This window comes from Aulonocara stuartgranti (assembly GCF_965226115.1).
Source record: "Aulonocara stuartgranti genome assembly, chromosome: 20".
Taxonomy (NCBI): Eukaryota; Metazoa; Chordata; class Actinopteri; order Cichliformes; family Cichlidae; genus Aulonocara; species Aulonocara stuartgranti.
This window is the reverse complement of record NC_138956.1, coordinates 31,841,106-31,859,685: the sequence shown is the minus strand read 5'-3', so window position 1 is coordinate 31,859,685 and position 18,580 is coordinate 31,841,106. Positions and strand designations below refer to the sequence as shown.

The window sequence follows — 18,580 nt, the reverse complement described above, 5'->3', positions numbered from 1 at the left end:
TACATTTACATGAAGATGATTAGGAAAAGTGGAGACACGTGGGAACACAGGAGGGACAAATCAGGCATAACAAGACATGGGAAGCAAACTAGACACAATGCACAAAAGACAAGGATCTGCCCGAACACATGAACTGACACTAGGACAGGAATAAGCAAACACACACACACGACAGGCTCAATAGACAAGGATGAAACACAAGGAGAGGAACAAGGGAACAGGTAAGCGAGACATGAAGGCAGACACCAACAGGAAAATAACCATGAGACTGAGAGGGAAAAAAACAGACATGACCGGGGGAAACAAAATAACAAACACAGAGGACGCGACTGACTCTCACGGAAGATGAAGCAAAGACAAAAAAACCCTAACAGACTAGAAACCAAGAACAAGATATACAAATAAACTTAGAGACAATAAAGGAACTAAACTCAAAACTAGACCATACAAAATTTGACTAAAAGCATCATCATGGAAGGATAGAATCACGAATACAAAAATAAACTCAAAATACCGGGTCAAAGACCCCAGCTCCCTGTAGCATGTTACTGAATTACTCTCAGGAGAAAGTAACTTGTTATACTACTCGTTACATTACTTTTGTGTTACTCTGCAAAATGACCTTAAACACATTGTCTCGTAATTAGGGGTGTCAAATTATCGCGTTAATTGCGATTAATTAATTACAATGCTATTTAGCGCGTTATGTTTTTTAATCTCGTTAATCTAATTTTTAATCTCTTGACGTCATTGATTTTGTATGAGAGTTGCTATGTTATAAAATCCGTTTTTATGTGCTGGGCTCCTTGTGCTTGACTTGTTGGGGGTGGAGTCACGTCGTGAGGTCAAGGTGAGAAGTGGTGATTAGCTTACAGTGTGGATATGGAGGCGCATCTGAGAGTTGTTGGCCCAATGAACGGGAAATTTGTATTTCATAAACGCCCCGACGGCACCATTGACAAAGGTAAAGTGGTCTGCCTAGAGTGTAAGAAGGAGTTTGCTTACCACCGAAGCAGCTCAAGTTTGGCCTATCACCTCAACGCAAAGCACCCAGCCGCGAGTGTAGCAACAGCTAGCAGTGAAGACGTTAGCAATATAGCAAGCCAGAGCAAAGCTTTTCGCCAAACAAAACTAGAGAATACCCCTCGTATGAGCAAGTCTGCGACCGACAGGCTGACTAATGTTATTGCCAAGTGGATAGCGATGAACTGTAGGCCGATAAATATAGTAGAGGACGAAGGATTGACAGAGGTGTTGCAAATTGCGTCCAATGACCCGTCATACAAGCCGCCGTGCAGGACTACAGTAACGACCAAAATCAGCAAAATGTACGACGGCGAAAAGAAAAACAAACTTGAGATTTTGGCGGAGGATTCTCCCAACTGTGTTGCTATAACCGGAGATCACTGGACCTCAGCTGGCAACCACAGCTATTTTGGGGTGACTGGACACTTTATTGATAGTGAGTGGAACCTCAACTCATTTGCACTGACCGTCATGAGAACAGAAACCAGGCACTTTGCTGATAAATGCGCCGAACAGTTCCTCAAGGTAGCAAATGACTGGGGTATTGAAAACAAGATATCCACCATTGGCACAGACAGCGCAGCAAACATGCTGGCTGCTATGAGAGCACTTCCATATGAGCACATCGCCTGCAATGCTCACATTCTCCAGAGGACCATCACGGTATGTCTCGATAGCAGTGGTTTTGTCGGTGTACTGGCAAAGTGCCGCAAGATTGTTGGTCATTTTAAACAAAGCCCTGCGAGTACCACAGAACTTAACCAACAACAAGTAGCACTCGGAAAGAAGAGCGATCAACTTATACAGGATGTACCCACCAGGTGGAACTCGACTCTCGCAATGGTCTCACGCCTCCTATGTAACCGAGAGGCTGTCCAGGCTACGTTGGACCAACAGAACCACAGGTTGGTCTTGCCAACCGAAGCTGAGTGGGCGAAACTGCAGAGGCTGGAGCTCCTGCTTGAACCATGCAAGTAAGTTCAAATAAACACCTTCCCATTTTAATTATATAAACTACTGTTACATGTGTAAAATCAAAATTAATGAACATAACAAGGAACTTTTAAGGACAATTAAATTGGAAATCAGTTACACTTTGATTTAAATGAATCCAGCTAGGTTTATTTAGCAAACCTCTCCACCTCTGCAGGTATGTGACAGAGCTGCTGGGTGGTGAGGCCTACGTCTCTTGCTCTGTAGTGCTGCCTGCTTTTCGCCATCTGTACCGTGTCATGGACATTACTGATGATGATCCTGCCTACGTGGTGAAGTTCAAGAATGCCTTCCAGAAGGATCTGGCAGCACGACGAGCTAATGGCAACGAGATATGGTTCGAGGTGGCCACAGCATTGGATCCACGGTTTAAGGATTTGAAATGTCTTCCAAGAGAAAAGAGGGAACAGGTAGGACAATAAGGTTAAGCTGGACTAATGAGTCCAATTCATTATCAAATCAAACTTTTATTTATTATATGGAACACAAAGTTCTTTACAAGATTAAATAAAATTAAAAAAAAAAGCACTTAGTTTTAATCACAATCATTCATTCATTCATTCATTCATTCAGGTGTGGACCATTCTGGAGAATATGCTCCAGGCAGCAGAGCCCAGAAGAGCAGATAGTCTCCAGCCCTCCACAGAGGATGATGGACCAGCTCAGAAGAAGAGGAGGAGCGAACTCCTTCTGGGGTCTGACTCTGACTCAGAAGATGGAATTGAGTCTGGAGAGCTGCAGCGCTACAGAGCAGAACCCAGCATCAGTATTGATGACTGTCCCCTGCAGTGGTGGTATGCTCACTCAGGAGTCTATGAAAAGCTGTCAGTCCTAGCACAAAAGTACCTGGCCTCCCCAGCTACCTCTGTACCCTGTGAGAGACTCTTTAGCCTTGCAGGCCACATAGTGCAAAAGAAAAGGGCAGCCTTGCTTCCAGAAAATGTTACCAGGCTGGTGTGTCTTAGCGACTGGCTGAGGAAGAAGAAATGAGACACATGTGGTCAGCATAGCTGCTGTGTCATTTGTAGCCTACTAGAATAGATTGCTTGATGTTCAGCACTTTTTTTTGTGATGGAAGAATACTTTGATGTGCTAACTTGCAGCACTGCAATGTCAGTTTTATTTTTCATTATCTGAAGCAGAGGAATTTCAGTGCTGTATTGCTCAGAAAAGAGCAACTCTGATGTGCTAACTTGCAGCACTTAATTTATTTGATTTTATTTGTATTTATTTTTCCACTTATTTTACAAAAGAATACAACAGTATGTAAATGGTTGCATCTGTTTAACGTTTGTTAAACAATAAATGACTTTATAAAGTCACTTTCTTTGTTATATCAGTCTTTTGGTCTGCCACAATAAGTTGAGGGCTTTCCTCAGCTATTTTTAGGTGAGATTAAAAAAGAGATTAATTAGATCAATTAATTAAAAATCATAATTAATTAATCTCTATTTTTTTTTAATCTCTTGACAGCACTACTCGTAATTAACATTTAACAATATAAACCTATAGGCTACAGTCCCACACACCAACACAAATTTCTATCCTAATGGCAACAGACATGATCTTTCTCTTAGTATTACACAAACAGAACACGAAGCCGACAGCACAAAGCAAAGATAAAAACCAACACAAAGAGACTCGCCAATGTGACTCTACTGTAGAAACACTAACAGGTAGAAACTGAAGCTGCAGCCTGACTGCTCATCCATTTGTTACCTGTTGAAATTCAGAGTTTGGCTTATAAGCAAGCAGACTAACAATTCCAAGGAATTGGACTCCTAGGATTCCCATCCCTAGTTGTAGCCAAATAATTTAACTGCATTTTGAATGATGCAAACTTCATTGATAAATAATGTTGGCTACAAAACCTCGATTTTATTGTCCTTTAAGCTATCATCTACATGTTGTCTATTAATTAGGTCTTGAAGTTGACTCTTGTAGCTGACAGTTTTGGAGATGCTGCTGCCATTGCTGCTCTGCACTGTGCTGGCAGCAGCAGGGTGTTTACAAGCTACAGTGAGCCAGAAGCTTTTCAGTGTGGGAGGAATGACACAATCTTCATTATGAATCATTCCTGCTTGCAGAGTAGTGTCTGGTCAACTGTTTACCATTAGGGCTGTGAGCTGGATCAGATACGGAGGCTGCCAGACAGACTTGGTGGAATCGTTTGAATTATTTTGTTTCTTAAATAGATGCGTTGGATGAATGATTCAATGATTAATGCATCAGATGAAGTGGAAGGATAGACAATTAAATTAGTGGATGTTTGGCCGGAAGATTGCTATTGCCATGGAAAGGCAATTTTCTAAAAGACTGCCACTGACGGGATTACTGTGTAGAGGTGGGAAGTAACAGAGCGCAAGTATTTTATTTGAAGTAGAATTTTTAGGTATATGTACTAGATTTGAGAGTTTATTTTTCTGACAACTTTTTACTTTTACTTTCTACTCCTTCCATTTTCAAAACAAGCTCATTACTTTAGGTTTAACACATTTGAGGGGAGTTATTATTTTCTGCATCTGTGCACCTTCAAAGATAATAAAAATTTGATTTCATTTCATTTCATTAGATTTGGAGAGAACAATAACACATAAAGCAAATCATATTAAGGTATCCATCACCTGGACTCATCACACACAGTTTATGTATTATTTGCAGCATGATATTCAGGGCTTAAAGTGACTCAGAATGATTTGGAAGCTCTTTGTCCGGATCATTCCATATGTCTGGATGTCCAGGAGTTCTGGTCGCAAGTACTTTAGCATCTAGCTGGTGCTACAGAAGAGGAGCAAGTAAAGAGAGTAATGTTGAAGTTGAGTTCAAACGCAGCATTTCTAACAGCTCAACAAATATCAGAAAACAGAAACACTGTTTCTGTGTAGTTTGTCACACAGTGAGTGTCTGTTAGCTAAAGTTGTTGATTTGATTTCCCTGGGAGAGAAAAGAATGTGAGAGAAATGTAAGAAAGACAGATTACATGTAAAGTAATGGATCTATGGCCTGCATTATGTGTTCCTAAAGTTTTTCATATTATTAACCATCCTGCAAAATAAATGGAAGAATACTCACTTTTTGTTACTCAAAGGTTGCATAAAAATACCAGCTGAGTACAGGCTTAAATGCTTAGTTTATCATAAAGGGTTATAGTGGACTGGTGCAGAGCAGCTAATGTGTCCATGGTCAAAGTTAGGATACAAAAAGGGTAGCAGACATCAAATTAAATGTAAGTTGATGATGAGGATTAGATTTGCTGACTGAATTTTACATTTGTACTGATTTTATAATGTGTGGGTGCGAGAAATCAGCCATCATACAACATCTGCTTGTATCATGTTGAATTCACTTGTGAAAATCCACCAAATTTAGCAGCACAATTAAAAACAAACTCTACACAAAATAGCACTCAATATCTAAATTACTGTGACACTGCAGCACAACCACAGATCTCTGGGTTCTTGCACTTTTTAAAGTCCCACTTAAACCTGTGACTATTCAAATTTTTCTGTTTAGATGTTGATGCAAAGTCACCCATGGAAATTTTAAAATTCTAATTCTGATGAATTAGAAATTCAGTTAAAAATAATGTTCATATTCATATTTATTTATATTATTTTATTATAATATTAATGCGATGGCTTGGCAAAAAAACAAAAATGTCGTACGAGGAGTTACTTTTTACATTTGTATCTTTTTTACTTTTAACTGAGTAAAAAACTGTAGTATTTTTTTTACACAATTATTTGTGCTTCTGTTTCAGTCACAAATGTACTTTTGCCACCTCTGCCGCTATGAATCTTTACACCAGCTTCCCCAGAGGACTGAACCCAATCAGTGAAGTGATCCCTTAACTGACTTCTTCTCTGCCCTGACCATGAGGAGAGGTTTTGAGTGGTGCCCTGGTTGCACAGATGCATCCAAAAAAAAAGTTAATAGTCCAATTACCCATCATAAAGAGTTCCCTTCAAGTTTTATAAACCATGAAAACCTACTGAAAGTGTTTTACACCGTTTTTTACTTACTTTAACAATCTGTGGTTAGGTTTAGACTCTGAGAACTTCTTGGTTACATTTGGGACACTTTTCTCAACAGTAACCATCTGTGCTGTAAAAGTTGGGGGCAGCTAATGCCATAACCCCATCTGTCAGGCTCTACCGTGTGACCCTTTTTTGTGTAAATTAGCCATAACAGCAGTTTTAATAGATGCCCCAGGAATGAGAACAGCTTGGCACAAAGCTACTTCTTCACTTTTATTCCACTGCACAGCTGTATGTATGTAGTCATCTCAGGCGTTCAGTGTTGAATAGTTAGCAAAGCATCTATCATTAGCTGTGGACTTAACATGGGAGCTGCTATTTATGGTGATCGGGAAGAGGTGTAATGAATTAAAATACAGTGTAAAAAGAAACTTTGTGAGTAAATAGCAAAGCATGTGAGCAAAACAGTCAAACTTATACAATAAATAAACACAAAATAAAATATTAAAGTTCTTCGGTAGATGATATCTATAATATTTATGTGCTATGATTTTATATATACATATAGTAGAGATTAGATGTCTTAGTGGAACTGCAGGCAAAACATATGCATCATTCTGTGCAGGGAAGAAGAAACAATGACCAAAACATATTACCGTAAGTATAAAGTGACAGTACTGATTATCTCCAGAATCTTCCTAGCTACTACTTCTGTGACTGCTGATATGGACTTTTCTTCTTTTACTACTTTACAAGCTCATCTGGATCTACTACTCGCAACTAGCTATTTATGCCTGTGATACGGGTGTTAGTAATTTAAGATACTCATATCCTTGTATTGAGCAGGTGCAGGGAAGCAGAGCCCGGAGATGACAAACTAAATGAGCTTGTTTTCATTCCACTGGAGGAAATGTGATCTAGTTGCCACAGCAACTGAACCCAGAGGTTCACACAAGCCTAAGAAATTAAAAACAAGAGGTTATATGAGCAAAAGAAAAACTTCAGGATATGATTACGAATGTGTCAGGACCAGTAACTGCACTGTAAAATACCAAAGGCAAAAATGTTTTTAATTGAAATTAATGAACAGTAAATGGCACTTATTATGGAAACATTATGCCTTTCCTTATGACGCTCATACTAAACATGGCCAGTGAGTACAAGTAACCCCTCTAAACCAAAAGCTCAGAGCTGCTCTAGGTGCTCCATTTTGACTGAAATTGTATTTAAGGGACTGAATTAAATTATGGATACTTCTAAGTATCTATTAAAGTGCATAATAGCAAAATAGAGTTCTAACAGCTCTAAGTAGGCTACATAATTATAAAAACATTTTAGTATAAGGTGGGAGAACAGATGAGCTTGTTTGTGTTTAGAAGGTGCTTCAGCCTGAGTTCTTACTGTCCTTTCTAACCTGATATTTTCTTCCTAATCTCAGCTTCCCCATGCATGAAATCGTTTGGGCAGAATGATAGGATGTTTGGCTGAGGAGCAGCAGCGTGAGATTTGTTTCTGTGCAGATAAACACGGCCTTCACTGTTGTCTCAGCAATTGAGAACACTTTCTATTTCAATTTCAGTGTGTGAAAGGTGGAAAATAATCACGCAAAGAGCAAACAGGTTCAGTGATTCTCCTAACTACCTTGGATATCTTAGTTGTTGGTCTAACAGAAAAAAAATTTCATTTTGATACCACTCCATCATGCAGAAAAACTTCTGAATTTTCCCTTTTGGTAAGATTCAAAAATAAAACAAATGAAGTGGAACATGCAATGATTCCAACAAGGCAAGGCTTAGAAACATTTATGAACTAATGGTACAAAATGGTATTTTCTCAACCAACAGTTCAAAATAAACCCTCTAAATTTAATGTATTTTCATTTTAGATGGCTAAAAGTATTCACCCCCAACTAAAGTTCAGCTGGTGCTGGTATTGTGTGACTAAGTTCATAAACTTTTATCTTGTTTTGATATATTATTTTACAATATAGAATATAGAATAAATATTTATTTTAGAAAACCTTTATCTTAATTTTTAAGAAAAATTAACTACTGAAAATATATCATATTTGCACCTGTGTGCCTCTTTAATAAGTTGTTGGTTGTTGTTTCTTCCAGAGGAACAACATCTGATAGGTGAAACACTGATGTATTAAAGACGACGGGATACCCGATGTCAAACACATGAGCCGTTACTTGACCAATGAGCTCATGCCGTGGTGACGCGTCTGTCCACAGTTCACAACAATCGGTTCTTCTAGAAAAGTATTATTCAGACAAAATGTCTTGACCTATATTTACATTTTCACCAAATTCTCACTCCTCATGGAGTGGATTTGTCAGTTTTGCACAAAATGATTGAAGAAGAAAGATTTTTATCAAACAATAAAGTGATAGCTTCAGATGCATACCTCTGTTATTCTGTTACTCTAGCCAACAATGGTAATGATGATCATGATCCTAGTGGTTGACTCCCACAGTAGAAAGGTTCCTACTGTGGGAGTCAACCAATGAGTTGCTAATATTAGTAATACAGTGTTATCAGCACTATGACAAGTTGATGCATTCACACATTTCCATGCTTTTGAAGGTCATGGTTCCTACAGACAGTGGAGTCAAACACTCCTGGCATCTACACTTTCATACAAGAGTGAAGTAGACTCATTTGCTTTGGATGTGGTGGTTTGCATCCTCTTTGGCGTCTAGGTAGATTTTACTTTTCATTAGTTGGTGCAGTAAGGCCAAAAAATGAAAAGAAAAACAAAAAAACTCACCATTTTCTTTTAGTACTTCACACATTACAATAACATGTAAATTATGATGGATCGTGAGCCAGATGAGCTACTGTGTCACTGACATTGTGGCTGACTTGTGTGACACATGAGAGGAAAACGTTCTTCCTTCTGTTCTTTGTTGTTTTCCCGTTTGCCATGTTGCCTCCAGCTGTGGGTTCCCCCCAGCAGACATTAGGGAAGTATATCAATTTTCTAGTAAAAAAAAACAAAACCCAAAAAAACAGAATTCATAAAAATTTAGTCCTGCTTGTGATAAACAAGCTCTTATACAACAGCTTAGATGTATCTCTAATGCATTTGTAGCCACCAAATGAGCAGTGTGGGAAAATGTAACTATAGCTATAAAACTGAAATATTTCAGATTATTCTGTTTTTTAACCTCTCTTTTTTAAATGTGTGGGGTTGTCCAGTCGACATGCTGTTACAGGGCTGTAGTTCTTTGTTATTAGCAAAACACACCTGTTAATAAGTCTGGTAGCTCCAGTTTTTTACTTTCGCTCTCTATTGCCTTACCACAGACTTCTTCAGCACAGTCAGAGCTCTTAAACATAAAATGTACTGTTATCTATACTAATTCAATGGAAGCGTGTTGTGGCTTTGATTCGGGAGCAGTAACCCTGCGGTCCCTCGAATCTTTTGAGGCAGAATTTTCAAGAGTGCAGGATAATTGCACTCAAACAGGCCACGCTTACCAAGCATTTCGCTTTGTTTCTCCTAATAATCAGTTGAGGTCTGCCTCTGCCCACCAACCCTCAGTAATCTCTATCCATAATAACACAGCTGCCTTGGAAATGTGGCAGGAGGTAGGAGTCCCCAAATGTAAGCGCATTTGGCGAGAAGGAGGCAAAGCTGCTCTTCGAAGACAGGCTGCAAGTAACATAAGGCTCTCCAGCCCTCCCAGGGTTTAATGTCTTATTATTTTCCACAGAAAGTACCAAAATGAACACTTTTGTCGGCAGGGACACTGCTGTGTTGGTGTCACTTCCTCTGAGCATGCAGCGAGGGGGGAGGCTTGCTGAGAATTGAGGGAAACTGGAGAAATTCACTTTTTTTTATTAGTAGCTGTTCATTTAGCTGGCATCTTACATCCGAAGATGACTTCAGCGCGTTCTGTTGAGGGATCAGTTATGCACTCAGGATGAATTTAATAAGGATGAGGATTGAAATACACAAACACGGAGCCAAATATAGAATTGTCCAATTATTATTTTTTTCCAGTGCTAGAGCGTCACCACCTCTGTGACTCTATTCCTGTTATAACACTTTGACTTACTGAATTTCTGTTCACCACAATGTTAGAATAGGGCTGCTTGTTCATTTTAACTAGATGAGTCATATGAGTCATTGAGCCTAAATTAACCATGTGTAGTGAGAATTTAGAAGGAGTAAATGGGGACGAGAAACCTTTTTTTTATTAAGTCTATTTTATTTTATCTCATTTTTTAAAATTTATTCATTTTGGCTAGCCCTCTGAAAGAGAATGACATGTTTGAGAAAAGCCGATTGACTGCTTAAAGTGGACACTCAGAGTACAAAATAATTATGCAAAGCAAGATGACTAATGCATAATCCAACACTTTCACACTTAAAGTCTTGCATGGTCACAGTGATAATGGAAATCAGTTTTTGCACATCACGAAGTAGTTAACATCCTCCGCTACGTTGTTTGACTGCGTCCCTCTGTGCCTGGTAACCCTGAGCCATCTAGCTCGCATGCATAGACAGTGTGACAGCATGATTAATTGTGTCGTTTTTGGGTGCAAACTAAGCTAGCAGATGGATATGTGAGGAGTTCTCGGCATTGGAAGCAGAAGCAGTTGCTTATTTGCTGCATGAAAGAGAAGAGCAATGCAATGATAAATGAAAGCGCTGAAATATTTCACTGATGTCTTAGGAAAATGCTGTCTAAGAGTCTCAAAACAATATTTTTTTCAGAAGGATAAATGGGTTCTAATCTTCCATTTAGGCACTTTGATGGCCCCTGTAATGGCAGCATAAACTTTCACAGTCATATTCAATTTAAATGACTGGGTTGGGATGTCGGCCAACTTTACTGCAAATGCAGGGGAAATAAAGAAGATTTTGCAAAATTCCGACTATATTTCTCTTACTGTAAACTCAGCCAATGCAGATGTGTCAGCAGAGGTAATATCCACACGTAGTAGCTCAACTCATCAGCAGCATATTGGATTAGACTGCAGATTATCATGTAGGCTGTGAGCAGTGGGCAAGCAGATAACCATGCCTTCAGAAATTATTAATCACAGTAAACCAACACTAAAGTGTTTTGCCCCCAGTGAACGCTACAGCAACAGAAATGAAATAACTACTGTTTATGCAAGTAAAAATATGCAACTGCAAGCACAGCAACACTGAGACCGTTGACTGAATGCAGTAAATGTGCATGTTCATGAGTCCCTTAGCCTCGCAGGGCAATTTATGGTGAGCGGACACAGAATAAAACACATTTCAATCATTCACACTTCAGTCGCTTTACTGACAGCTGACAGCTTTTGTGATTATGCTTTGCAAGTTTTTCTTTCTTCTGCAATCCAGTGGGTAGAAATGCTCAGTAATCACAAACATGGTGCAGTGTTTAAGATTTACAGAGAAACGAGAATGAATGTGATGTTATAATTTCCCAGTTTTTGTTTCGGCGGTTCCATGGCACATAAACAAAGACTTAATAACAGGATAGAAACATGAAGGTGAAGATGAACGTATAATCTGGCATTAAGTGTGCATTACATGCAAATAAGAGAAATGACTCAGTGTTTGACAGGGGATTTTCAGTTTGTGCCCACACACACACACACACACACACACACACACACACACACACACACACACACACACACACACACACACACACCATGACACCTGATTGAAAGATGCTCTTTATGGCACGTCTGACAGCGTACACAGCATGAAACATGTAACTGTGTGGTTGCAACAAATAGAGCAAATAGAGCTTGATTTTGCATAAATATTGTGGCAGCTGCAAATAGACACACTCTGTTGTCTGGGAGAAATCATAATTATGTATGTCACATAAAGATTTTATGTTTTGATTTTGTCTCAGGAAGATCAAAGGAAAGAAGTAAGGACACATTTCTTATTCAGACTATATTATCCTAATTATTCTACACAAGTAAATGGTTATAACAGCCTCTTAAGCCACTGGATGCAGACATTCTGCATCTTACCTGAAATAAATCTGGTGCACACACTGTAGACAGTCATAAATCACCCAGCAAGTAAAAATACTTTTTAAAAAAACCATGCAAATTTGAATACATGAATAAAAGTGGATCTGCAAAGAATGCATATACAGAGAATTCAAACCTTATCGTATCCAGGGAAGGCTTTGCTGAGCAAGCCACAGCACCATCCTCCTGACGAGCACAATAAAGATGAGTTTGTTCAATATTTTATGCTGCTACCTAATGTGTTGCTTTTCCCTGACACCCTCATCCGCAAATAATACACATGCTTATTCAACATCCCCACGGTGTGTTATTATCAAGCCCTTTAAAGCTGTCACCTCTCAGAGAAACACCGCTGTGCAGCAATAAATTCGGAATTTGATTAACCAGAGCACATCTTGACCTTTGATATTGTGACACAACAAGAAGGTAGTCATTATGTGCTACACGGTGTATCTGCTTGGGAATATTGTGCTGCTGTAGCTTTATTTTTAGGGGAAAAAATGCAACATTTGTATTCTCCCTTCATCTGTAACTTCCTTTGTTTAATTTTTGATGATTTCCCCCCCTCTTTTGAGTCTCGCTGTGTTATGCCATTTCACTTCTCGCAAGGCACCCATCTCCATCTATTGATCAAACTTCAGCATCAGGGGTCGTTCACTTTCCTTCTCCAGGGAGGTGTATTGACATTTAAAGCCGCGCTCTGTCATATCAATAATTTACACAATAACACTGCTGTGGCCTTCGATATGCAACACAGAATCACAACAGCAAATGTCAATAAAGCATCGATGTTTTAGGTGTAAGTGCTATAAATTCAATTAACAGCTACGCCGCAAGAAAATATAATAAGCTGGATGTTTTCCTGCTTTTTACAAAAAGACAGAAAATTAAATTTAGCTAATTTACTTGCTGATTGATGTGTGATGAATTACGCTCTTTAAAATCGACATCATACATATTTGCAGATGGCAAAATCCGCCAGTCTCCTTCGATTTTCTTTGCTAATGCATGAATTCATGAATGATGGTCACTTTGAATTTATTTAAATAAATAAAGTGCATTTCAGCACTGGCCAGGAAATACATCAGACACTATAACTGGTGTGTAGATATGTATTACATTTAATACATATCTACATTTCTTAACTGATAAAAACATTTTTTTCTGGATGGGGCATAATTTAAATTGAGGATTTTTTCAATGTAATGTCTGTCTCTAATAATCACACAGACTGCTACAACTAGTAACACATGCATAGTTTTCACAGGTTTGCAAGGTGTGTTGCAGCTTACACCCCTAAACTCTTGTCTGGCCATTTGTCTACATATTCAGAAACTATCAGCTTACAACTTAGGAAGGGCTTTACTAACAGCTTGCTAATCCTTAAGCACAGTGTAGAAGCTCTGTGTCAGGCATCTGTGCATGCAAGCCTTAAGCTGTTGCTATAAGAGTCCAAATGTCCACAGGCTGTACTACAGTAAGCCCTTCAAATGTATTATTTTACCAAGCCAAAGTTTGGACATTAGGTCACAAACTGAGAATGAGCCTTTTGTCCTCACACCAACTGGTCAACAGCTCTAAGAGCGGCTTTATCATAAAACCTGTAAAATGTCTCCATCTAGTGAGTGAAGTGGTGTAAAGTGATGGGTTTTTTTCCTTCTAACAAGCCTTTTGGTTCGCTCTCATGAGATCATGATCATCACAGTGGGTTGAGTTTTCTGAAATTTTCTTTTCAATATTTATCTTGAATAAATCAAGACAAAAAAATGAGAATTTATCATCTGTTTTCAAAAAGAAAAAGAAAAACATCCCATTCTGCTGGTCAATCAGTGTTGAATCACTTATTGGTAAATGTACCAAAACATTTAGCAGCTAACGATTCAAAAAGAAGAAGATAATGAGCATAAATGGTATTTAATTAAGTAAACTCAAGAGGTGGAATTTTTTCCTCTCCATATCTGACATTTCCAAAAATGTCAGATTCCTTTTTGAAACTATGTCTGAGGAATATTTTTGGGGGCCAAAATCTTACAGTATTCACTTGTTCCCTGTGAGGACGAGTGTCACAGTCAAATTTTAATTACCAAATCCGAGCCAAGTGGTGTAAAATGTCAGTATAAATTATTACGAGACTGTCTGTAAGCATATAATTTGGCAGCATTTGTGCAATGTCACCCCCATGGAAGATGTGTGTCAGCTGTTCCCACCTCTACAGTGCCTGAGGGACACAGTGAGGCCAGAGGAAGTTCAACAGTGGGTCACTCCTAATTGCCCAGCAAAGGGTTATTTCGCTCTTTGTTTTACATTCCAGGCCATCATCTTTTTCTCTGCTCCTCATGATCCCCCTCTCAGCAGCAAACCACAAAGGTAGCTAAATGTACCTGTGTCCTCCATGGACTGAATTTTAAGCAGTTTATTGAGTTAAACATTGTGAAAGCCTTGGCGGATTTTCTCTGTGAGGGTTCTGCTGCTTGAAATTGGTGCCAAGTGACTTAGAGGACCAGATTAATTTATTGCTTCACACGGGAATCATATGAATTTAAAAAGGACAATTTCACGTCCATTTTCCTTGACAGTTTTATCTGGTTAGGCTGAGGCAGAACCGTAGCACATTGACTGAAGTATTTATTATGAGTTGTTTGTATTTACAAAAAACTGCTTATAGTTTTACATAATAATTTTTTATTTGCACAATACTCCCAAAGGCAAACGTTTATTTCCCAAGTGGAGACGATGGGTGAGGGAAAATGTTGATGATGCTTGGTTTTGGTTTTAATTATAAGATGAGGGAGAGCGTCTGCAGGGCATATGGAAGACTGGTGGGATTTCAACATTTCAAGTTCACAGTTTGAAAAACGAGCCACTGAGACAGCAAACACAGCATTATTCCAAAGGTTATGGAAATTTTTATTTAAAGTTGTTACAACAAAAATAAATACACTCTGATACTGTTTTGATATAAAACAACTAAATGTTTGGATACCTAGAGTAAGAATTCAGAAGCAGTAGCAATAAGTAAGTATATCCTAAATTCATCCTTATTTGCCTGTAAAGTACTCCATTATTACTGATGAGAGATGTGACCCATGATAATCTTGTTTCGGATTCAATTCTGTGGACATGCTTAACTAAATCATAGATTCCATTTTTTTTCTTTAAAATCACCGTGGCTTTGCAGGCATTTATTCATAATGTCAAAGTTTGTGCATTATCCATTCACGACCTCTCCTCACCAGCTCCTTTATCCTAGAAATATTATCATTCACTTTATTAACTTTTTGGTATATATTCCAGTGGTCCACAGTCACTCTTTGTAAGATTGCTTTTGCACTCCAGCTATTGTATTTCAAATGCTTTTCTTAACTTCATTGCCCTTCTGTTTGCCTGGGTAGTCATTTATACTGATTTATCCCTTCATAGGCTTGACTGTGTGCTATACTTAGAGATGATACAGCTATCATCTCTGTATATGTTTCAGGTCACTCTCATTTGGAGAAATCCTGCCCTGCAAAGCTTCTCAAGACTGGAAGTTATCATTTCAGTAATTTTTCAAACATTCTTCATTTTGTATGTTATGCTCAAGGCTTATGTTTGCAGTTTTGTGCCATTTTGTGACCAGTGGGTTTCTTGTCAGTTGAGGCACACCTTATGTAATGTCCTTCGCACTGTCAAAGGCGTCACTGAAACCCCAGTTTCTGCACATAATCCATGTGTCAAGTCAGGAACACTAAATCCCTCATGCCCTGGCATTTATTTTTTATTTCTAGTTGAGAAAACATCCTTAAATTCAGCACCAGCACCATGTAATAAGGTTTTTATAGATGTAAGATCTATTTATAGCACTAGGCCGGAGTGAGATTAGAAAAACTTTACAATTTTGATTAGTTGCAAATAAAATTTAACTAGAGTGAAGGACAACCTCATAGTACTGATTCTCTAAATACTGATTTCAGTGAATCTGTTCTAAAGTTTTTCAGCTAGAACTCCACCTGAAATGAAGCACCTCTGCAGAATTGTGGACGGTTGGATATTTGTTTATCTATTTATTTATTTATAGCATTGCAGTAGACATTTTTTTCTCCTTTCTGAGAAGGAGAAAAACAAGTAGGACTCATACAAAACAGAAAAAAACAACTTTTAACATTTTCACGAGTCTGACCAGGGGGCACAGTGAGAAAGTGTGAAAAACATATTACCTGTGTTATTAGTATCCTTACAGCTTCGTCCCCTCTCTTCTATTACTGCCCAAAATCAAACAATAAAAGAAAACACTCCAGCCCCAGAACTTTTCTTCTCTCTCCCATCCACATGAAGTCTCTGAACTGGTTTCTTCTCTGTTTATCATTATCTGATCATGTGTTTCTCTGTTTATGATCATTGCTGACAATTCAGAGCCACAGGGGCACAGCCTGCTTAAGAAAACTTCACATCAAACAATTTGTTAATAATTAATCATTACAAATTAATGCTCCAAGACCCACCCGCAGTGGCTCAGCACCCAAACCAGTGGGACATGCCCCACAAAACCACTGCCACAACTAATCATGCTTTTGAATCATACCATGTGTTATGAATCGCCCTGGTAAAGAAGGCCCAACAGCGGCTGCACTTCCTCTGTGTCCTGACAAAGAATAAGCTGAACTGGAAGCTGCTGCTGGCCTTTTACCGCTCCTCAGTGGAGAGCGTGCTCGCCTACTGCCTGGGTGTTTGGTACACAGGGGCCACTACTGAGAAAGGAAGGGTTCGAAGAGGGTAATTAACATGGCCCAAAAAATCATGGCTGCCCTCTGCCGTCCCTGGGCGCAATATATACATCCTTCTGTCTCAAGAAAACCAGGGCCATCACAGATGACCCCTTGAACCCCACCTACCACCTGTTTGACTTGCTGCCTTCTGGTTGGTGCCTCAGGTCAATCAGGTCCCACACCTCCAGACTCACAAACAGCTTCTTCCCTTGTGCCATTCGGACTGTTAACAAATACTATCCCCCCACACCCCACCCCTGCCCACTCATCTCACCAATCTCAGCCATGATATGAATATTCCTTATCACTCAGGCCACTCACATATAGACACTAAATCAAGTCCTTTGCACTACTTCCAGCACTTTTTTCACCATTGTGTGCCTCTTCTATTATCATTGCCTTTCTCTTGTTTTGTATATATTCCTCTTGATTATATACATTTCTCCTGTTTGTTATTTATTCCTGCTGTCTTACTATTTATATTTTATTCCTGCACAGTTGGTGTGGAGCAACCCTAATTTCGTTTTGATGTACTATGACAATAAAGGGCTATTCTATTCTTCAGATTTTGTGATGAGAATTTATTTGTACATGCCCCAGAAAATAATGTTTATTTGTTAAGAATCCATATATGTACAATTCAGTAAAAACAATAAACATTTATTTTATTTTATTTTATTTTATTATAGCGTCTCGTCTCGTGTGGAAGATTTCCCTGGTGTTGCGTTCGAAGCCCTTTTTTACGACAGCACTTGAAGGCAGCATTCATTACGGTACTAGTGATGGGATTTCCGGCTCTTTTTACAGATCCGGCTCTTTCGGTTCGGCTCACTAAAAAGAGCCGGCTCTTTCGGCTCCGAACCGGCTCTTCAGGTTGTTTTGTTGCTTTAATTAATTTATTATTAACAATAATATAAAATTATGCACAAAAGGAATTACTAACGTAAAAAAAGTGGTTTTATTTATATATGTTTATATATAAATATATGCGGTGGCCCCTAGAGACAAAACACGTACAAACTCCAAAACACATTTCTAGCATGAACTGAACTTCCAAAGCAGAGCTACTAGATCACTTAAATTACACAATTGAAAGCATGTGTGTATTGTTTGTGTATTTATACACAGGCACTCATATATATTCAAATAATTTAAAAAAAAGTTCATTTACCTGTTACTACCACACACCAAATCCGGTCGTTGGTACTTGCTGGCTTGTGTAGCCACAAGATAACAAAGGCTCAACACTGCGCCCAGCATCCTGGAGCACTTCTGTTGTCTTTTGTACGTGTTTTGAGTTTTTATGTGCTTCTGAGTTTTTATATGCTTCTGAGTTTTTACGTGCTTCGGAGTTTGTACGTGTTTTTACGTGTTTTGGAGTTTTTACGTGTTTTGGAGTTTTTACGTGTTTTGGAGTTTGTACATGCTTCAGAGTTCGTACGTGATTTGAAGTTTGTATGTGCTTTGTCTCTAGGGGCCACCGTAAATATACTTTTATTTATTCACTCCACATAAAATGTAATAAATAAATCACATAATACAAAAATCAACTATTCACATTTCAAGTTTTAACTTTAAATTTTCAGCTTTTTTCTTTTACAAATTTAAAGTGAAAACAACACAAAACACTGCAAACCACAACACAATTAAATATAAATTATAATATGAAAACAAAAAGAACATGCATATTCTCTGTCATATGGGCCTGCATGAATAAACTTTCTGAATCCTTTATCATCTGCAACCGAAAATAGTTGTGGATGATTACTATACCTTTCTAATGTTGTTGTCCCTGCCTCTCTTTCTCTCTCTCTGGCTCTGTTCCTGTGCTGAGTG

The 18,580-nt window shown here is 38.6% G+C and overlaps 1 protein-coding gene across 1 annotated transcript; it reads left to right on the top strand.

Annotated features, from left to right (window-relative positions):
• Positions 1-624: 624 nt before the first annotated feature.
• LOC309696764 (E3 SUMO-protein ligase ZBED1-like) lies at positions 625-3,494 on the top strand. The gene is made up of 3 exons (XM_082518146.1): positions 625-2,000; positions 2,177-2,429; positions 2,593-3,494. The coding sequence occupies exons 1-3, from the start codon at positions 883-885 to the stop codon at positions 3,007-3,009; spliced, it is 1,788 nt and encodes a 595-aa protein (XP_082374272.1). The 5' UTR covers positions 625-882; the 3' UTR covers positions 3,010-3,494.
• The last annotated feature ends 15,086 nt before the right edge of the window (positions 3,495-18,580 follow it).